General features: G+C 40.3%; 1 protein-coding gene across 1 annotated transcript; it reads left to right on the top strand.

The window, feature by feature from the left end:
* The first annotated feature begins 610 nt into the window (after positions 1 to 610).
* Positions 611 to 27947, top strand: LOC124246356 (myosin-8). The gene is made up of 38 exons (XM_046674421.1): positions 611 to 835; positions 1675 to 1818; positions 1908 to 2064; positions 4478 to 4505; positions 4605 to 4713; positions 4800 to 4892; positions 5024 to 5087; positions 5736 to 5834; positions 5926 to 6029; positions 6208 to 6346; positions 7540 to 7658; positions 7775 to 7924; positions 9334 to 9504; positions 10427 to 10736; positions 10846 to 10913; positions 12551 to 12638; positions 12724 to 12841; positions 13208 to 13331; positions 13429 to 13565; positions 15065 to 15320; positions 17028 to 17270; positions 17362 to 17538; positions 17618 to 17763; positions 17849 to 17939; positions 18027 to 18416; positions 18854 to 18980; positions 19582 to 19700; positions 19828 to 20024; positions 21157 to 21340; positions 21424 to 21589; positions 21687 to 21811; positions 22984 to 23292; positions 23969 to 24172; positions 25388 to 25513; positions 25602 to 25772; positions 25957 to 26061; positions 26626 to 26721; positions 27725 to 27947. Exons 1-38 carry the CDS (start codon positions 626 to 628, stop codon positions 27872 to 27874), a joined length of 5814 nt encoding a protein of 1937 aa, XP_046530377.1. The 5' UTR covers positions 611 to 625; the 3' UTR covers positions 27875 to 27947.

Below are 27947 nucleotides of genomic sequence, written 5' to 3' on the forward strand. Positions count from 1 at the left end.
GGTTCTTTTAATGACCCACGGAGAAACATAACACCAAATATTAACATAAAGTAAATGTTAAAAACAATTATTCGGCTTATGATTAAAAAAATTGGCCATCTAAAAGGCAAAGATGTTTTTGATAGCTTTGAAAATATCCACCTTCATTTGCACAAGACAAACTTTCCTTCCTAACTATATGACTGTTCTAGCAAATGGCAGATGCAAACGTTACGCAGAAAGAAAAGTGGGGATTAAAGAATGACAGTTGCTACAAAACAATCCATCAACAGTTTTAGCTACTGATATTGTTACAGTGTAGAGATTAAAACGGGCAAAGATTCTCACTCAATTGTAGGTACCCTAGTCCTGAGGATCAAGATATATGCAATATGGGGAGGAAATTTTCAAAGTCCTAAAATGAAGCCTCAAACTACAATCTCATTCCACACCAGTCCCATGCTGGCGTTCCTGTGTCAGAACACTGGTAAAGGACAGCTTGGACGAAGAGTTACGGCCCAGGCAATGGACACTCAACATTTCTTTCATGTCAAATTCCAGCTCACATGTATAACTTCTGCTTTCTATTTCTCCTTCTCCCCCATTTTTCCCCAAGGCAGAATCCTCTGCCAAATAAATCTCAGCCATGAGTGCTAGTTCGGACGCTGAGATGGCTGTTTTTGGTGAAGCCGCTCCCTACCTTCGAAAATCGGAAAAGGAGCGGATTGAGGCCCAAAACAAGCCCTTCGATGCTAAAACATCGGTCTTTGTCACGGAGCCCAAGGAATCCTACGTAAAGAGCACCATACAAAGCAAGGAAGGAGGGAGAATAACTGTAAAGACAGAGGGTGGAGCAGTAAGTAAAAACATAAGGAGAAAATACTCCCATTTTATTTCTTTGTCTCCTCACTTGGAGTTGAAGTCTTACTTGCTGGGATTCTCCGAGCCTATCGCTAATATAAGCACCCTTATGGTCTGCTCATGGACATCAGATGTGGAAGCCAAAAGAAACCTCAGCAGTAGCTTCATATCTCTCCTTCCCAACCACCCACAGGACTTTAACCCACTAGTATCAGCCTCCACGGCTTGCCTTCAATTCCCCACTTTCTAGTCTGCACCCCCAAACTTGGGGGAAGGAAAAACTAGCTTCTCTGAAAAGATTCTACTTAACTGTAAATGTCATCCTTACCTTGGCCTTTTCAGCCATCAAGTAAGTTTATCAGCTCAGACAAGTTTATCACACTGGCTTTTAGCAGAATAAATTGTTCTTGGAATTTTAAAACAAAAAAGCTTCTCCTATCAGAAGAATTATTATTTACGTAGTTAAATAATGTATTAATATCTCCATTACATTCCTCCAAACTGAAGTTTTCTATAATGAATGGCAAGGAAAAATAAAAAATTTAAACTATTAAAATAAGAGTAAAAGGATATAAACTGATAAATAAACCTGAGATGGGAATGTGGGAGGAAAAAACCTTTAAAAAAAAAAAGTAGTATCCTAGTTCATCATAGGAAATAGATTTCTTAGCATCAAACTCTGAAACAAACATATTTTCATGCCTTTATTTAAAGGATATTGAATAACATAACAGAAAGAGTCTGTAATTGTAGTTTTATAACCAAAACAAATAGACAAACACAAACCCTACCTCCAATCATTAATACAAACTGGTCTCTTACTTTACTTGCCAGACTCTTACTGTCAGGGAAGATCAAGTCTTCCCTATGAACCCTCCGAAATATGACAAAATTGAGGACATGGCCATGATGACCCATCTACACGAGCCTGGAGTGCTGTACAACCTCAAAGAGCGCTATGCAGCCTGGATGATCTATGTGAGTGCCCTTCAACATTGGTCTCTTTATTCCATTTATCTCTCTGAGTAAAAACAAGATCCACATGTTGCCTATTTTGATTTTCTTAGACCTACTCAGGCCTCTTCTGTGTCACTGTCAACCCCTACAAGTGGCTGCCGGTGTATAACCCTGAGGTGGTGGCTGCCTACCGAGGCAAAAAGCGCCAGGAGGCCCCGCCCCACATCTTCTCCATCTCTGACAACGCCTATCAGTTCATGCTGACTGGTGAGTGAGTGATGCATCTATTTACAGAAATGTGGAAGTAGAATCTTTAACAAACAAACAGACTTTGCCTGGGCCTTGATTACAATAATACATTGCAGTCACATGGGGCTTCACTACTTTCAAAGAACTTTCAGAGCGGTAGTATGTTATATATTCGTCCTACTAACCATCTCCATTTTATTGATGAGTAAAGTGAAGCTCGCTGAGTTCACTGACCAGCTCAAGCTAAGCCAGCTAGCAACTGGAAGCCTAGTTGAAACAATTAGCAGACCTCTGTAAACGTATTTGTTGCTTTCCTATATTTTTTACATTCTAATTCGGATAGAAAAAAAAGGTTCGAATAGAGTTCTGTAAATACCCACATCCACAGCAATGAAGAAAAATGGTTACCAGCCATAGCTGGAAAGCTTTGTGGAATCTTTATCTTTAAATAACACAGCTAATATTGCCAGTCTTTGGGGTAGAACCCGAGTGAAGAAAGAGCTCTGACTTTCCTCCTGAAGATTTTGAAGCATTTTCCTATTAGAACAGAAGAAAATAAAGATCTTTTCTTTGAAAATATTTTTTAAAAATTATAGCAAATCTGCCTTATCAAAGCATAAACAAACAGCTTTGATAGGAATTATAGGCCCAAATACAGCATTAAAATCTTTTATCTTCACATACCAAATGTACTGCCTTTGGAAATATTCTAAATTCCTGAGTTTCCTGTTTTCCATGGGATTTTGGAAACTGAGAGGGTTTTATTCTTCCTTGTTTTTTATTTGTTGGTTTTGTTGCACTTGTTTTTAAATTGTTTTTAAAGAAGAGAGAGGAGAGAGGAATAAAGTAGGAATCTTCTGTTACAGATTGGCCAGCAGTTCTACCAGGATTTCATGCCAGTAAACTGTTCTTTGGTTGTCAACAGCAGCTAGCTGCCTTCCAGAAATTACCCAGATGCTGGCTCTTTTCAGAGAATTTAATACTCAGCAGCCACATTTACAGTGCTTTGTGCACCACCGCCCCCACCAAGGTCCCCATTCCCGAGGCTTCGGGGCTGCTCCAAATTCAAGGCTACTTAGGGCTCCCAAACATGATTTTTATAAAAAAACATGCAAAACGGTGGCATTTAACCTGGTTAATGTTATTTTAACATTGCCAAAAGAGACAAGAACGTTGTTTTCTTATCTATGCTCTCACTAGACGCGCTATGATCTTTCATGATTTTTCTTCTATAGGAAAAAAAATTAATCTAAGTTCCAAAATCTGTATCTACTTCCCTGAATAGAACTTTAAAGTTCTCTGAAGTCTAAACCTACAGCTGAATAACATCCATATTTGTATCTCTGAATAGATTTTTAGACTCGAGAACTCTCTAAATTCTATAATCTATCACTATAATAATGAGAGATTTCACAAATCAGAAAATTGGTATAAATCCAACATATCGCTCACATAACTAGTAACAATTTTGGTTTTAGAAATGTTTTAGAAATGTATATAAAAGGAAAATAAAAGTAAATGAACACAAACATTTCTAATTCCAGACCCTTTCCTTATTTAATACTATCAGCGGCCAATTTAATGATATCAAGCACTGGGGGGAGGCCGGGTAGCAGAAAACTATATAAACTGGAAGTCAAAATACCTGAATATCTTTGATCTTAACAAGCTATGTAATTATTTGAAAAGTCATTTACTCCTTTCTGGGTCTCAGTTTCTTTATCTGTTAAATAAAACTTCAAAATTCCATGATTCTTACTGAAGTATTTACAGACGAATTATAAGATGCCCAGGATTTTCCTTAAACTAATCCAGTGAGACCAAGATGGGGATATAGATTATATTAAATTGGCCAAATGATAACTGTTGAAGCTATGTGATGGGTACATGGGGGCTATTTATATTATTGTCTCTACTTTTGTATGTGTTTGAAATTTCCCATAACAAAGTCTAAAAAATTAATAAAATACAAAAAGAGATGATTCTTTGCCTCTCATTTTCACAGATTTTACTCCAAGAGGCAAGTGCTATTTGGGGCTAAACCCCAAACCAAAATCATGGGTGACATCTTCAAAATCTTAAAAAGAACAAGCTGGGGCCAGGCCAGCGGCATAGTGGTTAAGTTCGCACGCTCCACTTCAGTAGCCCAGGGTTCACAGGTTTGGATCCCGGGCATGGACCTAGCACTGCTCATCAAGCCATGCTGTAGTGGCATTCCACATAAAATAGAGGAAGACTGGCACACAGACGTTAGCTCAGTGACAATCTTCCTCAAACAAAAAGAGGGAGACTGGCAACAAGTGTTTGCTGAGGGCCAATCTTCCTCACAAAAAAAATAAGAACAAGCTATGTTTGAACTGACCTGATTCAAGAATCTTCATATTGAATGTGTATTTTTTTTCGACTGACAGTCTTGATTTCTCTTCCACAGATCGTGAGAACCAGTCCATCCTGATCACGTATGTGATTTTTCCTTCTCCTCTGGTTTGTGGTGACTGTCTTAGAAGTTGACAATGTGAGCTGCAGTCTTCATCTCTTCTGTGGTTTCTATTTGGCAGTGGAGAATCTGGTGCCGGGAAGACTGTGAACACCAAGCGTGTCATCCAGTACTTTGCAACAATTGCAGTTACTGGGGAGAAGAAGAAGGAGGAACCTGGCAAAATGCAGGTGGGTCTGACGGCCATGGCCTGACTCTGGGCTCTCAGGGAAGAAGCTCCCGAGCCCAAATGTGAGGACTGCTCTCGCCTTTGCAGGGGACTCTGGAAGATCAGATCATCAGTGCCAACCCCCTACTGGAGGCCTTTGGCAACGCCAAGACCGTGAGGAATGACAACTCCTCTCGCTTTGTAAGTCTCTCGGTCACAAGAGGGGTCTTCCCTGCCCTCAAGTGCCAGAGAAGCCATGTCTGAATTATCATTTCGATTGCATCTCTCTGTGTGCTTCAATCTTCTAATACTAAATGTTTCCTTTCTTCAAGGGTAAATTCATTAGAATCCACTTTGGTACGACAGGGAAGCTGGCTTCTGCAGATATTGAAACATGTGAGTAGTAGGACCATTAAAAACCAAAACAGAGAGACAAGTGATTTCATTTGCAGGGAGATTCTGCAACACCTGGTGAGTGTTGAGTCTGCTGCCAGTGTTGCCCGTGAGCTAATGCCAGACTTATCCATAACCCACTGTGTGCTCCATTTACCTCAATCTCAGATTGATGGTTCTGTAGCACATTCTGGAATTCCTGCCTCAGAAGCAATTGTGACATTTTTTTCCAGGACAAACACTAGCGCTATGTATGGGTTCTTATAAGTTACCTATAGGTTTACAATACCTCTCTGTGATTTGCTCTTGATCTGAGCTTTGGTAGGTGTTTCCAAGGTGGCTCCTCGCCACAGAGTCTGAGGAAGGAGGGGATATTAAGAATCAATTACAATACAGAGGTCACAAGTCTCCCATATGAAAAGTTTATTTTTACTAGAGTAAGTATGCTTAAATGGTGAGAACCTCGGGCAACTGTCATGTGTATTTGGAATTTTTACATGTAGCACCAAGAGGATCAATCATCAAGGTGAAATCTCAATGGAGTCGAATGTAATGTCCCCAATTTTAGCAAAGACACTGAGGTTCATCTAAAATCTCAGCAGCATTGATTTCTTTTTTTCCAGTTTAATATCTATTTCCCTCTCCTTCCAGATCTTTTAGAAAAGTCTAGAGTTACTTTCCAGCTAAAGGCGGAAAGAAGCTACCATATTTTTTATCAGATCACTTCCAATAAGAAGCCAGATCTGATTGGTAAGAAAGAATTTAAATTCACAGATGAACATTAGTATTTTTATTAACATCTTCTAATGTAAGACATATACCCTGAATTCTATGTACCCAGAAATGCTCCTGATCACCACCAACCCATATGATTATGCCTTCATCAGTCAAGGGGAGATCACAGTCCCCAGCATTGATGACCAAGAAGAGCTGATGGCCACTGACGTAAGTCTCTCTCTCTCACACACACACACACACACACACACTTTTTTAAAAATCAATTTTGTAGGGGAATGACAGTAATAATCCACTGTAGGTGTGGTTACTTTAGGATATAGTGTAAATTCTCCTAAATAAATTAGTCCCTTCTGCCCTAACTTTGTCCTATCACTTCCCCTGACAGAGTGCCATTGACATCCTGGGCTTTACTCCTGAAGAGAAAGTATCCATCTATAAGCTCACAGGGGCCGTGATGCATTATGGGAACATGAAATTCAAGCAAAAGCAGCGTGAAGAGCAAGCTGAGCCAGATGGCACCGAAGGTACCAAATGAACCTCCATCTGGGTTTGAATTAGAGAATATGACAAGGAAAAAAACCTATTCTAAACTCTCATCTCTTTTGTAGCTAGACTTCTGAAGGCAAATACACAGGTACACACATTGCATGCTTTCCTCACCCCTTTTCTTTCCTTGCATCTCCATATCTCCATCATTTCTATCCATCTCAAATAAGTTAAAATGAACCCTAATAGCCACTAACAAGGAGATACCTAAAAGAGCACAACCTAGGGCCTGAGCATTAGAGAGAGAATGAGATGGAACAGTGTTCCTGCTTCACCTTGGCAATGGCAGGTAGGCAGATATGATAACTTGGCATATTGGTCTATTTCAGCACTAGCTAGGTAAACTTCGTGGCTGGTAACACAGGATCCGCCCAAACACAGTGCTGGGGGTGAAGGATGTCTCTAGACATCTGTAGGCACGTGTGTGTTGTCTATATATAAATGTGTAGACAGTCTAGCAAGCAAGATTAAAAAGGAACTAAGAAACAAAAATCACATACTGTATGTATGGAAAGAACAAGGAACGTATAGGACCTACCACGGAAGCTAAATTATCTGTTCCTTGAAGTTCTGCTCCTGGCCTCCTCAGCTTGAAGTTCTCTCTCCCACCTCTAAACTTTTTAGCAGTTACTTTTGTACCTGACATGTGACATTTACATTACAGTCACTGACAGAATTCTAGAAAGGGACTGTAGGGATCATGCAGTGAAATTTAATCCCCACATTTTCGGATAAAGAAACTGATCCAATGAGGTGAAATTGGGAGGAACAAAACTGAGATAAGAATCCAAACACTCTGACTTTTCCCTGACCCTAAGAGTGAACATTAAGATGTATTTATCCTATCCTTCCAACTACAACTAATGGGTCTTAAGAACAGGGACTATGGCGTTTGCCTTACATAAAGTGTTTCCATAAACGCTGAACATATGTTTATTGTTGATGAATTTCCCAAAAGCTGATTGTAATAAATCACCAAAAGCCAGTGTAACAGATTAACCATTTATCAGCAAGTATATGCTCTAATGTAGAGAAAGCCTCACCTGATCTTCTATAGAATTATTTAAAGATTTTAATTTAAATAATAAAGAAAATGGATTGGAGGAAAATGGAAAGATTAGGTTAAGGAGGACATCCGCCATTAAACATTTCTTGAATTGTGTCTCTGCAGTTGCTGACAAGGCTGCCTATCTCCAGAGTCTGAACTCTGCTGACCTGCTCAAAGCCCTCTGCTACCCCAGGGTCAAGGTCGGCAATGAGTATGTCACCAAAGGCCAGACTGTGCAGCAGGTAAGTGCACGACCTCAATGAATCACACATCTCCCAGGCCTTTAACAGTGCCAACAAACATTATTCCATTAATAATGCCTTTACTAACACCAACAAACATTACTCTGTCTATGAAGGTGTACAACGCAGTCGGTGCTCTGGCCAAAGCCGTCTACGAGAAGATGTTCCTCTGGATGGTCGCCCGCATCAACCAGCAGCTGGACACCAAGCAGCCCAGGCAGTACTTCATCGGGGTCTTGGACATCGCTGGCTTTGAGATCTTTGATGTGAGTTATCTTCATATTCATAAAAAGTGGGAGGAAGGCAATCTGGGCTTTGATATACTAGACATAATCATAATTCATTTACATTTGTAGTGTCCACATTGCTTTCTCCAACACTGCACCTAGAACAAGAGTTACCTCCAAAATATCTATGATATAACAGAATATAATAATAGGTAACATTTATCAAGAAGTCAGTGTATTTCTGGCACTATACTAAGTACTTCAAAATATTACCTCATTTAATCTTCAAAACAACCCATGAAGGAGTAATTACTATTACTGCTAATTACATGTGGAGAAATTGAGGTGCAGGAAAATCAAAACACTTGCTAAAGATCCTACCACCATAGAAGACAAAGCCAGGACAGGAACCCAGATCTGCAGCTTTTGGTCCACACACCCCATGTAGGAGAAAGGGCCTAAAGGTAGAAGCATAGACACAGTTCATAGTCTTTCCTCTTTTCCTGGTTCACCTGACACACACCATTTCCCTGCCAGGGCATCAACTTCATCATCTATGAAATGAGGACAGAAATTATTACAAAGATTCTTTCAGATCTTCAACTGCTAGACCACATCAGGTCTCTATTTTCACAGACCTCACGTTGTACATCAATTAAAGGTGTTAAGATAAGCTTTCCTTAATAACGTGACATTTCCTTAATAATGTAACATTTCCTTAACTTATCCTGAAGATAAGCTTTACTTAACATCAATTAAAGGTCTTAAGATAAGCTTTCCTTAATAACGTGACAGCCAAAAGTGAAAATGTGAACTTTCATCTTGAATTAGGGAGTGGGGGTAATAAAAGAAGTGAGGCTTTCCCATAAATTACTTTCACCCTTAAAGCTGAACCATAACTCAGAAGATCAAGATTGTACTTTTAATGTATATTAATGCCCATGCAATCTTAGAGGTGGTAGGAGGTGGATTCTACCAGAACTCTTGCTGTGTGATTGACACCTGTGCCCTTAAATAATGCCCGGAATTCATGAAAAAGGGTCATGTCAAAAATAATCATTTTTTCCCCTGGGATTTTTGAAAGAACAACTAAATTAAAATTTATTTTATTACTATATTCCACATTTTTTCAACAAAATATTTTTTCAGTAATGAATTTACTTCAATAAAAATCCATTTAAGGGGCCACCCCGGTGGCATAGTGGTTAGGTTTACACGCTCCGTTTTGGCAGCCTCGGGTTCACCGGTTCAAATCCTGGGTGCAGACCTACAAGCCATGCTGTGGCAGCGTCCCACATACAAAATAGAGGAAGACTGGTACAGATGTTAGCTCAGTGACAATCTTCCTCAAGCAAAAAGAGGAAGATTGGAACAGATGTTAGCTCAGAGCCAATCTTCCTTACTGAACAAAAAAATCCATTTAATGTTGGAAATTTTGTTTTGTGCAGTTCAACAGCCTGGAGCAGCTGTGCATCAACTTCACCAACGAGAAACTGCAACAGTTTTTCAACCACCACATGTTCGTGCTGGAGCAGGAGGAGTACAAGAAGGAGGGCATCGAGTGGACGTTCATCGACTTCGGCATGGACCTGGCTGCCTGCATTGAGCTCATCGAGAAGGTCTGTCTGACTTCTAAAGAAAGGATGAATCATAAGGATAACTCTTCCGAGTGTCTTAAGCAACTCCAGAAAGTATTACTGTAATCTTTCATAGATTGATATCAGAAAAAATTAAAAAATTACTGTTTAGAATTAACCTTCTCCTTTCAACTTTTACATAAGAAGGATGAGAGAATGTTTAGTTTCATTTTGTTCTAACCCGTTTTGTTCTAACACTGACTCGAATCTAATTTTAAAGCAGCACTGAAAATTCTATTGAGATGGTCCCCTTCACTAGAAGAACTATCTCATTAGTTCTAAATCCATCTCCATTATGATCAAAGTGTCAGCATCAGAAATAAAGTCTTTTTTCTAAATAAAAATGAATGCACTTGTAACACAACTGGGGCTTATATAAAAGATAATCTTGAAGTCAAGAAGTCAAATTGCTTATGCTTCCTCATAATCTGTCTTTAAGGAGAATAAATACACAAAATGTCTTAAATAAGGTTTGGGTTATTTATACTGTTTAATTATTGCATATAAAGTAAACATCATTCTAAGTCAGCAAGTCCTTTTCATAGTAAAACAGAACTTTAACAATAAGTTAATTCACTCAATAGGGAAAAAGTGCAATAAATACAGAACATTTTAACAAATCGCCCCCACATGCTGTGCTGACATTTGGAGTTTGTATCTGTCTATTCTCTTCATTGAAAATGATGCTGTGGACTGAATATGAGAAAAAAGGGTGAAAAAGTCATTCTAGTGATAACAAAAGGGCTTCTTTGAGCTGTGACCCTGGTTTACTTTACAAATATATTTAATTGATATCAGAACAAATTAGAAAATTACTGTTTCATAATTTGATCAAATGACAGCCCCTATGTATATCTTTTGAGAAAAGGTAGGTTGCCACCAATGTTTACTTTTCTGAATTCAGCCACTGGGCATCTTCTCCATCCTGGAAGAGGAGTGCATGTTCCCCAAGGCCACAGACACCTCCTTCAAGAACAAGCTGTATGACCAGCACCTGGGCAAGTCTGCCAACTTCCAGAAGCCCAAGGTTGTCAAAGGCAAAGCTGAGGCCCACTTCTCGCTGATCCACTACGCTGGCACTGTGGACTACAACATTACTGGCTGGCTTGATAAGAATAAGGACCCCCTGAATGACACCGTGGTTGGGCTGTACCAGAAGTCTGCAATGAAGACTCTGGCCAGTCTCTTTTCCACATATGCTAGTGCTGAAGCAGGTACTTTCTGTGCCCTTAATCTAAATTAAACCTGTTCCCACAGAATGTTCACATATCATTCCAACCCCTGGGATTCTACTTTAATTGATGGGTTTTCTTTTTACCTCAGACAGCAGCGCAAAGAAAGGTGCTAAGAAGAAGGGCTCTTCTTTCCAGACTGTGTCAGCCCTTTTCAGGGTAAAGTATAAATTTAATTTGAAAAACCTATTCAGTTTCTATGAATTATCATAATTATTGCATTTGGAATAAATTAGGAGGGAATGGAATGTTAATAGGAATCACTTTAAATATTCATTCTTGTCAGGGTACAGCCGAAGCAATACTTCTCCTGTAGGGTCGGATGCTTCACCCATTATTCCTTATTACGATCATCTAACGTACTCAGGACTGCCAAAATGTCCTCAGAAGCTTGCTTATTATATAATAAGCCTGATATTTAAAGAAGTTTAGCTGAACTTCAAGACTATCTCTGTGGAAGGCCATATCGTTATCCCACTAATGTTGCCTTTTAAGAATGTTCCTGAGCTCCTCTTTGACAATAAGGTTGAGACACACTCTTTAGGACACCCTTCCACCAAAATACATCTTTGTCCTCTGAGGTGGATTTAATTTTTTGTAATAGCCGAAAATCATCTAAAGCCAGGCCTAGTGATTTAGATGGATGATTAAGCTAGAAAGTATTTCTTGATGTTGAAATAATAATAATAATTTTACTAAAACTAATCTGATTTAGGTGGCTTAAAAACTAGCTCGTCTAAAGGGGAGTGTACAAAATGTCTGGACTAACAGCTGGTTTGTCAGAATTTGTACGGCTAAGGCCCATTCCTTTTAAAACTAAAATGCACATATGACCTATGACCTAAACAGGAAAACTGCCCTGTTCTTTTCCTGTCTCACTACCAATTTGCATTATCTCACCAAATAGACTCCAGTTTCATCAACTTATCCTTGTATATGTTTTCAAGATTAGAAACTCACATCACTTGTTTTGTTTATTTCCTAATGGGTAACTGAGATGTGAAAAAAACCTCAAACAAATCTCTGCCTTCTCAAAGAGTATACCTAAGAAATATTCAGAAATATTTACATGTGAGCTTTCTACGGTAAAGTAAAACATCATCATCTGTCATAAACACTGACTCTATTTCTGGAGTAACTCCCCCCAGGGAGTAACTCCCCCCAGATGCTTCAGACTGTGGATCATTCTCAGGTACACAAGATCCACCCGCACAAAGTTGTACAGTCTCATGATTTTAGACTCTTCAAAAAACAATACAAAACAAGAGGTTACAAGTCCCAGAGAATAACAAACTTGAGGAAGGAATGTCAAAAGTTGGGACAATTGCTAACCTAGGTTACCGAATTACTACTGTGAAAAGTATTAGCACTGAGAGAGATGTAAGAGACCTCAGAGGTAATCTCAACTATTTTCAGATGAGGCCTGGAGAGACAAACAGGATTTTAGAGTCAAGCAGCTCATCAGTGGCAGAGCGAGACCACAGTCTTTGGTCTTTTGATTCCTGGTGGAGAAGACTTCCTGCGCTTCAAGGCTACTGAATGTGCAGTTTGTTTACAGCATAGATCCTAGGCGTTATAAACAAATACCTTGGAGAGCTGCAGTTGGTCCCAGCACTTTGGCCTTTTGGTTCATTGGCATGCTGGAACTCTTAAGATCTTTAAAATACAAAGCAACGGAAGCCTCACAGACTTATACCTAACAGTTAACAGAGTGCCTAGGTTTGTTCCATATAATTACAAAAAAAGCAATCTGAAATAGAACTTTCTCATCAATTCCCTTTTATCTGGTTTTCTAGGAAAATTTAAATAAACTGATGACCAATCTGAGGAGCACACACCCTCACTTCGTACGGTGTATCATTCCCAATGAAACCAAAACTCCTGGTAAGATATAAGAGCATGAAATAGCCAAACAGGCACAAGTCTGAAAACTCAGTGCCCAGCAGTAAGCCCTCTGATATATTTTTAGGGGCCATGGAGCATGAACTTGTCCTGCACCAGCTGAGGTGCAATGGTGTGCTGGAAGGCATCCGCATCTGCAGGAAGGGATTCCCAAGCAGGATCTTATATGGGGATTTTAAACAAAGGCCAGTCTCTGTTGTATTTCACTGAATGCTGTGAATATTTAATCATCGTAATTGTTGTCCCCTGTTCATTGTATTTCATGTATCTTGCTTAGTAAATATTATAACATTAAGAAGTCAAATAATATAGTCTTGCGACGGTAGAACAGAATAACAGGCTAGAAAAGATGGCATTTCTTAAAAATATGAAGGAGCATGCATTAGACCACAAAAAAATCATATTGTTTTACTAACTGAACTTAAAGGACAGTTGGAGTTTCTACTTCTACTTTTTCTCTGAGATTTTTATTAATGTTTCTTTTGGGTATCATTTGACTTTCACAGATGTTCACATCTTCCTAATCATTCTTCCTTTCTTTGACTGAACAGATACAAACTTTTAAATGCAAGTGCTATTCCAGAGGGACAGTTCATCGACAGCAAGAAGGCTTCTGAGAAACTTCTTGCCTCTATTGATATTGATCACACCCAGTATAAATTTGGACATACAAAGGTATAGCTATTATTTATTTACACCTGATCCAAGTACCTTCTGTCATTTCTGTGTCTCCTGTAGTATAGGAATGACTTGTGACTCTCCCTTTCTGCAGGTTTTCTTCAAAGCTGGCCTTCTGGGTCTCCTGGAAGAAATGAGAGATGAAAAGTTGGCCCAGATTATAACAAGAACTCAAGCCGTCTGTAGGGGATTCCTAATGAGGGTAGAATATCAGAAGATGTTGCAAAGGAGGTAACAACCATGCAACATATCAGAATTGTAGTGTCCCTTAGGGACTATAAATCAGCCTTCCTCATTCACTCTTTCATTTTATAGCTAAAATGTGCCTCTCACCCAGTTCAGAACTCAGTCCTACAACACAGCAGCCTTTGCTCAACCCCTTACACGTGGATTCCCTCCAAAACTTCCCTCTTCCCTCCAATTTCTCCCTTTCCATCCATCTCACATACAGCTGCAGGAATAACTTGCAGTAAGCACTATTTTCATCACCATAGTTCAGTTTGTGGTTCCCCCTGGTCTCCCACGTCAAGTCCAAGTTGTCTTGCACGGCTGTCAAGGCCCTCTCTATTCCCCACCTCATTTATCATTTCCAACCACACAGACTTTCCCAGGCAAGCTAAACAATTTGCTTATCTCCCATTTTCATGTTTGCATAAGCTCTCTCCTCTCATCCTAATTTATCTATTTACAAATTCAAAATTTCCTTTTCTCCTTTCTCTAATTAACCTCATCCTTTCTCTAATTAAGCTCTATCCACCCTGTACTACTGCATTCCCTGTCGTTACACACAGATTTTGCATTCATTTTGTTCATCTTTACTTATTTAGGTCTGCGTTATAAGTGTTCCTAAGTCTTTTCCATGTACCTACATCATAGTTTGTGTCATGGTATCTGCCTTCTCAGAGTTACGGTTCTTATAAATTAGATGTATAGAAATAGAATTTCCAGTTTAGCAAGCTTGAAGAGACGTACATATCGCTACAAGTTCAAACCTTGCCAGTCCATTGCTATAGTTTGCAGAAGGGTTATCTTTTATTACCATTTTTAAATTTTATTTAAATAAACAAATTTTGGAGCTCAACCCATGCTGAACGCCCTGTGAATATTAACAAACTAATTGAGCAGGTAAGAATGAGGCATTTGAAGTAATTTGAGAAAAGCCAGTATATTATCTGAAGAAGCTAACAAAATGAGTTTATAAAGTGGATAATTCAGGGGTGATTAAAGTAAGAGGAAAGGCTTCAAGGAAAACACAATAAATCATAAGATCAATTTAGATGGAGCAATTCAGAAAGCAACCTACGCCATTTCACAGTTCATATCTGTATGCCCACAGCCAAGCATTACAATCAACTTACAACTGCCACATCCACTCCAAGACCACTAATACTGTAATATTTCAAATGATCTTAAAATGGTACGTGTCACTCATACTTGCCAAGCATTCCCCCACTAAAGTCAACGTCTTTGCTGGTTTGATAGGAACTTGAGAACACAGAATTGTTCAATATGAGCAGTATACATCAGCAAAGTGGTTACACTGAGGACTACTGAGTGTGAGTGTGAGGACGTGTGTGTGCATAAAGCCTGCATCTAACATATACAAAATCTGACATATCGGTTACAGTAGGGGAGTCACTAAAAGGGGAGTTTGCGTGTAAAAAAATAACCATAGCAATGACATTGTCTCTAATGGATCATCCTGCACTCATGCTTTTACGTCATTTTAGAGAAGCCCTCTTCTGCATCCAGTATAATGTACGAGCCTTCATGAACGTCAAGCACTGGCCCTGGATGAAACTGTTCTTCAAGATCAAGCCGCTCCTCAAGAGCGCGGAGACTGAGAAGGAGATGGCCACCATGAAGGAGGAGTTTCAGAAAACCAAAGACGAACTCGCCAAGTCAGAGGCAAAAAGGAAGGAACTGGAGGAGAAAATGGTCACTCTCTTGAAAGAAAAAAATGACCTGCAACTCCAGGTTCAATCAGTGAGTGTGCTGTATTCTCAATGCACCATGTTACAGAGCTTTTCTAGAATTCACAGACACTTTGAATTTACAAAAGGCCTTTTCTTGAAAAAGAAAATCTTGAGTTGCTTTTTTTACGAGTTCACTTAACTTTCAACACGCCTATGAGGAAGTAAGGCACAATCACTTCCAAATTACAAATAGAGGAGGAAGGCTGAAGAACGTATTTAACGACATCACGACTTTCCAGTCGTGAAGGGAGACATTTAAAGGCAGGTCCCCAAAACTCAGTTTGCCTTGCCAACTCCATCCCAGCCTTAAAGGGATAGTCATCTTTTCTGAATCCAAGTGAATGAGACTGTACTTAAAATCAAGAAAGCCAGTTATTCTTATTCCTCTCTGTATCCCTTTTCCCCAACCCCTGAGTTTCAGCTCAGTAAATTTATTTGCAGTTACCCGAACTGCACCAGCAGGCTGTGAGGCAGAGCAAAGTGCCTCTGTGAGTCTTCCTTTGACACAGATCCCAAGTTCTTAAGGCCTCTGTTTATTGGTTCAGGAAGGAGCTGTCATCAGAATCTGCAGGAGGTTTGGCAGCAGCGCTCTGGCCAAACACAACCTCCCATTTCTCGGTCCAACAAGCCCAACACCGACCGTCATGAAGAAACCCGTGAAAAGGATAATTTTCCTAAACTTTTTAAGCTATTTTCAACTTTTCCTTCTAATTTCACTTATACAAAGGTTTCATTTTCCCAAAAGCATAGGATCACAGCCTCTTGATCTTAACCTCTTTTCATAGGTGTATCATCAGTCAGTGAGTAATATCTGTTGAGTGTATCACTATTGAAAATAAAAGCAAAGGGACTTTGGGAGATCCCCCATTATCATCCATTTAAGCATTTTAAAAACTCAAGATATGAACAAAACAAACACTGAGAAGTTAAAGAAATTCCCCAGGCCAGAGTAATCTAATAAGTTAGTGGCTGAACTGATTTTTATTTGAGTCCTTTAGTCACTTATAAAAACTTTATGGAGCTATATATTTTCTCAAAATTACATGTACTTTATATTTTAAAATTCATTTTGAGACTAATAGGTAATGCTTAAATTGGAAATTTTGGACAATTATAGCACTGTTGTGGACTATCAGGAAGGTTTTGAGTGTATTAAAAATTCCTGCATGGAAATGTACTCATAGGCATAAAATTACTTAAGTTCTTTTTCCTTTCTGTTTTAAATTTAATCTAGCAACTAGTTGTTTGAGGTGAGTGAGGAATGATCAAAACCAAAACTAACCAATTGACTAAGTGAAAATCTTTGAATATTACAGCTGAAATGCTCTTAGCAATCATGTATTCCAATCCCCTTCCTTACATATAAGATAATTGAAAGTAAGAGGAATAAAGCAATTTGCCCAAGGTTGTACATTTGCAGGCAAATTTGGGGCAAGAACCCAGGCTTCCTTTGATCCTTCCACTCTTCTACACACTACTTTTTAAAATAGTCGATTGCTTCAATACAATCATTTTTCACACTAATTTGCTTCTAAATCTATAGTCTCACTTCTAATTAGCTGCATTTCTCCAAGTCATGTAATAATGTTCAATTAACTTTAATTTATATTCATGCTGAGAAATTCATCAGAATTCAGTAAACACTACTATTTTGTGCAAAGAACAAGTTTAAAATAAGTAACAAATTCTCTAAATATCCCAATGAATCTCTCTACAGGAAGCTGACGCCCTGGCTGATGCAGAGGAAAGGTGTGAGCAACTAATTAAAAACAAAATCCAGCTGGAGGCCAAAATCAAGGAGGTGACTGAGAGAGCTGAGGATGAGGAAGAGATCAACGCTGAGCTGACAGCCAAGAAGAGGAAACTGGAGGACGAATGCTCAGAGCTCAAGAAGGACATTGATGACCTTGAGCTGACACTGGCCAAGGTTGAAAAGGAGAAACATGCCACAGAAAATAAGGTATGAATCATAATCTGCTCCATCATATAGAGGTTCTGCCATCCAACAAAGCTGCTTTATTGCAGAGACCATTTCTTCTCAATTTTCCAAGGTGAAAAACCTCACAGAGGAGATGGCAGGTCTGGATGAAACCATTGCTAAGCTGACCAAGGAGAAGAAGGCCCTCCAAGAGGCCCACCAGCAGACCCTGGATGACCTGCAGACAGAAGAGGACAAAGTCAGCACCCTGACCAAAGCTAAAACCAAGCTAGAGCAGCAAGTGGATGATGTAAGTGTATTTTTAATATTCACTTGAAAGATTTTTTTGATATACTTTCAATTTTTAACAAATTTTACTTTCTCATTAGCTTGAAGGGTCTCTAGAACAAGAAAAGAAACTTCGAATGGATCTAGAAAGAGCAAAGAGGAAACTGGAGGGTGACCTAAAACTGGCCCAAGAATCCACAATGGACATAGAAAATGACAAACAGCAACTTGATGAAAAACTGAAAAAGTAGGAACTCCAGAAAAAATTCTATGTGATAGCACCTTTCAATTCATATGGGTACTTCTAATATGTCTTGTTCTTCTGTCTGAAGGAAAGAATTTGAAATTAGCAATCTGCTAAGCAAAATTGAAGATGAGCAGGCAGTAGAAATTCAACTACAGAAGAAGATCAAAGAGTTACAGGCAAGTCAACTCACCTCTGTTTTTTCTGCACCCCAAAAAACTTGAAGTTGAGACAAGTTTATGTTAATGTGCTTGTGTCATTCTCAGGCCCGCATCGAGGAGCTGGAGGAGGAAATCGAGGCAGAGCGCGCCTCCCGGGCCAAAGCAGAGAAGCAGCGCTCCGACCTCTCCCGGGAACTGGAGGAGATCAGCGAGAGGCTCGAAGAAGCCGGTGGGGCGACTTCAGCCCAGATTGAGATGAACAAGAAGCGGGAGACTGAGTTCCAGAAAATGCGCAGGGACCTGGAGGAGGCCACCCTGCAGCATGAAGCCACGGCGGCCGCACTGCGGAAGAAGCACGCAGACAGTGTGGCCGAGCTCGGGGAGCAGATAGACAACCTGCAGAGGGTCAAGCAGAAACTGGAGAAGGAGAAGAGCGAAATGAAGATGGAGATCGATGACCTTAGCAGTAATGCAGAGGCCATTTCCAAAGCCAAGGTACACAATACCACCTCTAAATGAGAGTAGTTAATAACCTGCAAGAATACCATTGTTCTCTGTCATTAAACATTGTTTGCAGGCAGTTTATAGCACTGAGCTAATATTTTCTATTCTAATATATTCCATTTTATTTCATTTCTTTTAAATGCTGAGTATGACCCATTAAGATTATTTCAAAATCCACTTTAAGCAAGTATCAGTCTCCTTAGGATAAAGGAATGGGCTCCAACAATGACGGCTTCAGGGACATTATGCACTCACTCACTCATTAAGCATTATGCCTGAATCCTAGCACGTTCCAGAGTTGGTGCCAAAACTTTCAACTCCCACTTGACATAAATTTATTCACTCTAAAAATATTTTAAGAATCAAGTTTTAACTTTTCTTTTTTACTGCATGTAATGTGTCATCCTTCATCGTCACATGTCCTGTAGGCAAACCTTGAAAAGATGTGCCGAACACTAGAGGATCAGCTGAGTGAACTGAAGACAAAGGAGGAAGAGCAGCAGCGGCTGATCAATGACCTGACAGCACAGAGAGCGCGCCTGCAGACGGAAGCAGGTGGGCCCTCTCTCTGAGGCCTGCAACTGTGTACCAGATAAATGCACCTCCAGGGCTTCTCAACAACAGTAATGCTCTCATTTTAGAGGGGGATAAACAAACCATCAGAATTTGCTGAGCAGGTCAGAAAGAAAAAAAAGCAAGTCAGCAAGCAAGTTTACTCCTTACACGTCTATGGGAACTCTGCTTTTTAATCTCCAGTTCTAACCAGTTCTATAATAATATTTAGAAGAGGATACAGTATATATTTGATATATATACATGTCTACATGCACATATATATAAGTATAAAAGCTTTACACTTATTTTTTTTTTATGAGGAAGATGAGCCCTGAGCTAACATCCGCAACCAATCTCCTTCTTTTTGCTGAGGAAGATTGGCCCTGAGCTAACATCTGTGCCCATCTTCCTCTACTTTATATGTGGGATGCTGCCACAGCATGGCTTGATGAGCAGTGTGTAGGTCCGCACCCGGGATCCAAACCAGTGAACCCCAGACCACCAAAGTGAAGTGCATGAACTTAACCACTATGCCACTCAGCTGGCCCCTAGGCTTATTTTTGGTGCCATTAACAAATTCCTTTACTTCTATTATTCTTAGGTGAATACTCCCGACAATTAGATGAGAAAGATGCTTTAGTCTCTCAGCTTTCAAGGAGCAAACAAGCATTTACCCAGCAGATTGAGGAGCTGAAACGTCAACTAGAGGAAGAAACTAAAGTGAGTTTTACCAAAGATCTTCTTGGCTAATGAAATCTAAACATGTCCAGTTAGGTTCTACTTTGGATGTGTGAATTAAATATCACTGAATAAATGAATTTAAGTCACTGAACTGGTACTTCTGCAGGCCAAGAACGCCCTGGCCCACGCCCTGCAGTCCTCCCGCCACGACTGTGACCTCCTGCGGGAACAGTATGAGGAGGAGCAGGAAGGCAAGGCCGAGCTGCAGAGGGCGCTGTCCAAGGCCAACAGCGAGGTTGCCCAGTGGAGGACCAAGTACGAGACGGACGCCATCCAGCGCACGGAGGAGCTGGAGGAGGCCAAGTATGTGCTTTGAACTCAGGGGGAGGAAAATGACACGTTTCTTAGCTGCCCAACTCAACAACTCCTAGAAGCAACTGTGATGATGTTGACAATGATGACAACACAGTAATAAGAGCAGAAGCTAACAGTTACTGACTGCATACTATGTGTCAAGTACTATATACACATTAGCTCATGTAGTCTTCATAGGACATTTTGTTATTATTATTCTTATCTCTATTTTAGAGATGAGGAAATTGAGGGCTGTGAGAGGTTAACCAACTAAGCCAAGGGCACGTGGTTAATAAATGGTGCAGCTGGGATTACACCAGACATTCTGCTTCCAGAGCCCAGCTAAAGCATCGCAGTAGAAAGAGATTGCTCTTAAAAGTCATGTTGGAGGCCCTGAAATCATACATAATGTTCAGGATCAGTCTAAATAAAGTGAAGCCTTAGTCTGTGTAGAGACCAAAGGGAACCTTCAAGTAGGTCTTCTTGGGCATTAGGGCTAAAGGCTGTTCTGTACCTTACAGTAGGCATGCAATTGGGAACAAAGAATGTAGGTGATTCAGAAGAAGAAAAAAAAACCTGCCTTTGCTTAAACTGGATGAATTGTCTTGATTTATTCATCAGTTTTTCTCTCATGAGATTGTCCAACTCTATATGATTAGAAGAAACTGGCTATTGTTCTCTAGGGAGAAAGTACACAAAATGAAACAGAGAGTCTGAGAAAGCAAATTAATATGCTCACTATATTTTTTCCCACTAAAAATATCTAGTTAGCCTCAAGTCCTTTTTGGAATGAGATGAGATACATAAATCAATTAATAAAATTGTCCTGGCCATTCATTCTCCACAACCATACTCAATCAGAAGTCCTGAAAATTCTGAATTACATATGCAACGAGACACACACAGCAGAGCACTAACAGTGCCTCTAAGAATTCAACAACATACCAAGGACTTGAATCCAATCGTTCACCACTTTGGACCTTTTCGTGCAGTTTATCAATCTAGAAAGCAGTTCTGGCTACAAGGTTTGAAAACCATGTTATTTGCCATTATGGAAACAGGATTGTGAAAGGGGGCCAAGGAGGTTATCACTTGCCCCCATTCTTGACCACTCTCCTTACCCGCCTGGCTCACTTTTCAGGAAGAAGCTGGCCCAGCGTCTGCAGGAAGCTGAGGAACATGTAGAAGCTGTGAACGCCAAATGTGCTTCTCTTGAGAAGACCAAGCAGCGGCTCCAGAACGAAGTGGAGGACCTCATGCTGGACGTGGAGAGATCTAATGCTGCCTGCGCAGCTCTTGATAAGAAGCAAAGGAACTTTGACAAGGTGGCCCAGACTGCTTAACATTATCAATGTTTTACTTGGTCTCCCCTTCTCCTTGCACTGGCTGACGATTTACTGCTTTTCAGGTCCTATCAGAATGGAAACAGAAGTATGAGGAAACTCAGGCTGAACTGGAGGCCTCCCAGAAGGAGTCCCGTTCTCTCAGTACTGAGCTGTTCAAGGTCAAGAATGCCTATGAGGAATCCCTGGATCAACTTGAAACGCTAAAGCGAGAGAATAAGAACTTGCAGCGTGAGTCCTCTAGAACTTCCCTACCTCATACAGCCCTGGCAGGACATTTCCATGTCACCATCAGCTGACCTCTTCTCTCTTGCCTGTTCACCCACAGAGGAGATTTCTGACCTCACAGAGCAGATTGCTGAGGGTGGGAAGCAAATCCATGAATTGGAGAAAATAAAGAAGCAAGTGGAACAAGAGAAATGTGACATTCAGGCTGCCTTAGAAGAAGCAGAGGTACACATTATTAGGTTGTGGGGGAAAAAATCAAAGACAGACATCGGTGAAAACACTCACAGTGGGCAATGATACTGTAAAATGGATACACTATTACAGACCTGGTGAGAATTCAAACTCATATAACGTTTAGGAAGGGCAATGGGCAACAGTTATCAAGAGCCCTAAAAATGTAAACACTATGACTCATCAATTCTATTTCTAAGAATCTATTCCAACAAAATAATCGTAAGTGGAGGTAAAGTTTTAAGCACAAAGATGTCCAGTCCAAGAACAAGATTAAGAAAATTACGCAACACCTATATGTTACAATTTTATACAGAGATTAAATGTAATTAATATATGGAAATATTTATAGCAGACAGTAATTTTTAAAGCAATATACACAATTGCATATACAATATAATTTTATTATGTAGAAACGTACATAAACAAGAAAAAAACTAGAAAAAAACACACCACATTAAAATGGTTATCTCCAAGTGAGGACACAACAGGAGGATTTTTCTTTGTTTTTATATATTGCCCCCAAGTTCTACAGTGAACACGTATTTCATAGTCACAAAAAATATAGATGCTTTAAAACTGAGAATTTCTACAACAGGAATTAGTATATGATACATGAACATTTTAATTTATAAAACAGACTGAGAGTTCATGTTTACTACACAAGTTTAATCATATCACTTTTGTTAGTACATATATGAATAATATTTGCATAGCACTTTATATTTTACAAAGCACCTTTATTACAGAGCTGCCTTTATAACCCATGACCGAATAAACAAAAGAATGATTTAGCTAGCAGGCTTCTGGAACTACTATATTGTGCTTTGTTAAATTACACAAGCTGATTTTTTTTTAAAGATTTTATTTTTCCTTTTTCTCCTCAAAGTCCCCCGGCACATAGCTGTGTATTTTTAGTTGTGGGTCCTTCTAGTTGTGCCATGTGGGACACCGCCACAGCATGGCCTGATGAGCGGTGCCATGTCCGTGCCCAGGATCAGGACCGGCGAAACCCTGGTCCGCTGAAGCAGAACGTGCGAACTTAACCACTCGGCCACGGGGCCAGCCCCACACAAGCTGATATTAATAAGAGTTTGGCTCACAAGAGAACATACTCCAAAAATTCACACTATTTTTCATTATTAATTGAACACTGTTTTGTTAAGGCATCTCTTGAACATGAAGAGGGAAAGATCCTGCGCATCCAGCTTGAGTTGAACCAAGTCAAGTCTGAAGTTGACAGGAAAATTGCTGAAAAGGATGAGGAAATTGACCAGCTGAAGAGAAACCACATTAGAGTCGTGGAGACGATGCAGAGCACCCTGGATGCCGAGATCAGAAGCAGGAATGATGCTCTGAGAGTCAAGAAGAAGATGGAAGGAGATCTGAATGAAATGGAAATCCAGCTGAACCACGCCAACCGCTTGGCAGCAGAGACCTTGAGGAACTATAGGAACACCCAAGGCATCCTCAAGGTAAACAAGTCCACATTTAACGGCCCGGATCAGTCAGGCAGGTTACCTGTCTTCCACTCCTCAAAACACCTTCTTGTAAAACCATCCATTTTTTTCTTTTAACAAATTGTACAGCTCACAGAATGGAGGTAGCTAAATTAAATACATGTAGGACATAATATTTTTAAAGAAATGTTATGTAAAAGAACAAACGGAAATCCAGAGACAAAGTATGACACGAGAGAAAGTGCAAGGCTCGCACCAACAAGCCTGAGGTTGAGTCTTAGTTTTGTTACTTACTAGCTGCCTGATTTTAGGCAAGTTATTTAACCTCTCAGAACCTTTGTTTCTGCTTCTACAAAATAAGAATGAAACTACCCACCTCATAGGGTTATTGTGAGGATCAAATGAGATAAAAGATGTCAAGGACCGGGTAAAGCATATGGAAAATGTTCCATAAATAATAGACATTAGTGGCTCCCACATGAAAAAATAACCAGTTAATGGCATAAACAGAACAAGAATCTGCCTTCTGATAATTCTCTCTTACTTGAGCTGGTGACATCACCATTTTCATGTTCTTTCAAATGACAGGCCTGTCATTTCCTGTTCCTGGCACCAGTACTTCTTGCCGTTCATCTCCTGGGATGTTCACATCCTCTTCAGAGTGTCTAAGGACATTTTTTCTACTTAACAGGACACCCAGCTGCACCTGGATGATGCTCTCCGGGGCCAGGAGGACCTGAAGGAGCAGCTGGCCATGGTGGAGCGCAGAGCCAACCTGCTGCAGGCCGAGATCGAGGAGCTGCGGGCCACTCTGGAGCAGACCGAGAGGAGCAGGAAAATCGCAGAACAGGAGCTCCTGGATGCCAGTGAGCGCGTCCAGCTCCTGCACACCCAGGTGAGACCCTCACATCACACAAAGGCTGGTGTATTGTTAAATGATGAATCAGAATCAAAATGTAGAAGCACTCCATTTTCATAAATATGTATACATTAAAAGGGATGGGGGGGCTGGCCCCGTGGCCGAGTGGTTAAGTCTGTGCACTCCGCTGCAAGCGGCCCAGTGTTTCGTTGGTTCGAATCCTGGGCGCGGACATGGCACTGCTCATCAAACCACACTGAGGCACCGTCCCACATGCTACAACTAGAAGGACCCACAACGAAGAATATACAACTATGTACTGGGGGGCTTTGGGGAGAAAAAGGAAAAAATAAAATCTTTAAAAAAAAAAAAGGGATGGGGATGTGCTCTAAAATATTAATTGCAGTTATCTTAGAGGGATGGGGTTATAAGTTTTTTTATGTGTGTGTTCCTATTTGTCTTTTTTAGATTTTCTACCAAAAAAAAAAAGAGGGTATTACTTTTTTATTTAAAAATAAGGTTTGGTTCTTTATTTTGAAAACCATCATGTGAAATAAACTTGAATGAAGATATCTATACTCCAAAACTCAAAAACGTTCCGTGCAGTGTTTCCCATCAGGGGCACTTCAGCATTTAGCATCGTTGTGTTTGCTGTCACTGTGCCTTGCAGGTCATTTAACCTCCCTGATTTGCCTGGACTTTAAGTGGAGTAGCACCCTCTAGACATTTTGACAACCAAAAATATCCACCCCCAAACATTTCCAAATGCCGACCGAGACAGCAGTGCTTCCTTTTGAGAACCACTGAGTTGATATGTTAACATAATATTTTCATAAGACTAATTCAGCATTCCCCAAGGGAACAAACCATGAAAGTTCACAGAGAATAGATTCCTCCTAATTGAGAAATCCCAGTGCCAGGCACTCAACAAAAAGCATCTATTCTTTCCGAATATTTCCAACCTTTTAAGGACAGAATACTAGTGATGTCCGGTTGAAATATAATTGAAAGAGCAATTCATTAATATAGGCATTCTTAAACCTCAGAAGTCCTTATGCATAAATCAGATGGATGTTGGGGCAACGAGGGCAGAGGGAAGTGCAACCTTGCAAATAATTATTCTGCACTGAACAAATATTTAAAGTTTAGTGAAATGTTGTCCTTAGTTCCTTGCCATGAGCCAACAAGGAAGACACATAAAACACCAAAGGGCAAACTGCAAATCTTGCAAATTTCCACTATTTTTAACAGAACACCAGCCTGATCAACACCAAGAAGAAATTGGAAAATGATGTGTCACAACTCCAGAGCGAAGCGGAAGAAGTAATTCAAGAATCACGCAACGCAGAAGAAAAGGCCAAGAAGGCCATCACTGATGTGAGCAAGATGAGCATTTGTTTTATTGATACCACATGCTACCCTCCATTACCAGTTTCCTTATCTTCTTGATTTATTTGCTAATTAGGCGGCCATGATGGCTGAGGAGCTGAAGAAGGAGCAGGACACCAGCGCCCACCTGGAGCGGATGAAGAAGAACATGGAGCAGACGGTGAAGGACCTGCAGCACCGTCTGGATGAGGCTGAGCAGCTGGCCCTGAAGGGTGGGAAGAAGCAGATCCAGAAACTGGAGGCCAGGGTGGGTATCTCAATCTCCCAGGCTGGGAAGGGGAAAACAACACTCCCTCTACCCTTCTCTTTTCCCACATACTGACTCCCATCTTTGTACTAGGGCTGGAGACATCCACTCAATATCTTCAGTAGGTCCTGAGCTAATTAATATCCCCCAAGGCTAACTGTGCACGTACCTTCCTTGGTGGTAGGTACGTGAGCTTGAAGGAGAGGTTGAAAGCGAACAGAAACGCAATGCTGAGGCTGTTAAAGGTTTGCGGAAACACGAGAGAAGAGTAAAGGAACTCACCTACCAGGTAAGGGGAACAGCTTTCTAGAATATCCAGACTTCCTGCCAGTGGGAAACTGAAACCTGGTGATGATTTATGTCACACCCACAAATAGATACACATTAACTTGGTACATATAAGGGGCAAATGACACAGTTGCTTATCACAGACCTATACCAAGCTTGGAAAATCAGGAAGGCCTTTACAAGAGAGCATAAGAGGGGAAAGGTCACAAGTTTTAAAGACAGATAAACTGGCTTTTAGCCCTAGTTTGGCCTCTCTTACTTTTAGAACTTGGGTGGGTTACTTAACACTCTCAACCTTAGTTTCATTACCTATAAAATAGAATAACATCTACTCTACAGGGTAGGAAGGTAAGGATTAGAGAAGATGTGTATAATTCCCTAATACAGCACCTGCACATAGTGGACATTTAACAAGAGTGGTGACTGCGAATACTATGAAAAAAGTCTCAAAGTTGACCAAGTTTACCCCAGGCCCACCTGCCATCATACCAAAGTGATTTATTTTACCATCTGTAGTAGGCTTATTGCATTGGGTTGAATGCAGACCACTTTTTCCAACTTCCAGACTGAGGAAGACCGCAAGAATGTTCTCAGGCTGCAGGACTTGGTAGATAAATTACAGGCAAAGGTGAAATCATACAAGAGACAAGCAGAGGAGGCTGTAAGTATCTTTAAGCCTTTGAGGGAAAAAGAAAACTTCTTTTGGGATAAAAATATATTAAGAGAATGTGTTAATGAGAAAAAAGGAGACAAAGTAAGAATCTACCAGTCATATTTTAAGAGAGATGATTTTATAAATACGAATTTACCTCCAAATCCTAATTACAAAATAAGACTTCAAGAGGAGATATTTTTATTATTAGACATTTTGTAAGTTTTGAGGGGAAAAAAAGAAAGCTCCAAATAACCCACCTTACTTGATAGCTGCAAAGAATATACAGTAGAAGTTCTACTTAACACCATGATAAAATCCTCTCCCTCTGGAAATGCACAAAAGCAAGTGTTTTCAAAAACCAAACTTGAATCTTTCCCCAACTGACTCATTGGCTCACTACCAATGTCATCATCAGTGGCTCATCTCTCCACATCTGCTAAAGCAAATAAGGATGTGCCGGAAGACTGGCCAGTTTCACTTCTCCTGGTTGTTCCCCCTTCTTCCAGACACAACGTAGTAGGCAAGAAGCAAGGAAAGGAAAGAAGCAAGGGGCAGGCATAAATGGTAATAAGTCCAACCAACAGAGGTGTACTTTCTTCCTAGCCCCACTTTTCCCTTTCTCTGTCTACCAGAGTCAAAATATATGGGAAAAAATTTAAGGTGGGATTTTCCCAAAGTTATCATTTGACCTTACATTCACTTACTAAACACTGTGAAGGCACAGGGGTCTCCTCCTCCTTTCCACCCAGTCCATACATCATAAACAGATTTCACATAAGTATGGGTTTGACATAAGGTTCTCCTTTCCATTTTGAAACTGTTTCTTCTTTCGTTCTTAAAAGTAAAAAACGTAATTGAAGTTACAAGCAAGTTCTGTCCAGATTTGAAGTCAGATATGGCAAACAGACCATAACAGGGAACTATTTGAGTTGAGGAAATAATCCCATTAGGTGACAAGTGCAATGAGAACCACAAGGCTTAATTCTCACAATGCTATCTCTATTCTTAGGAGGAACAATCCAACGCTAACCTTGCCAAATTCCGCAAGCTCCAGCACGAGCTGGAGGAGGCCGAGGAACGGGCTGACATCGCCGAGTCCCAGGTCAACAAGCTGCGGGTGAAGAGCCGGGAGGTTCACACAAAACTCAGCGCAGAGTGAACACAGCTGCCTCATGCTGCCAAGTGGCTGAAGAAATGCACAAAATGTGCTAATTTTGGTCACTTGTTTTATG

The sequence above is a fragment of the Equus quagga genome, chromosome 11 (assembly GCF_021613505.1).
Source record: "Equus quagga isolate Etosha38 chromosome 11, UCLA_HA_Equagga_1.0, whole genome shotgun sequence".
Classification (NCBI taxonomy): Eukaryota; Metazoa; Chordata; class Mammalia; order Perissodactyla; family Equidae; genus Equus; species Equus quagga.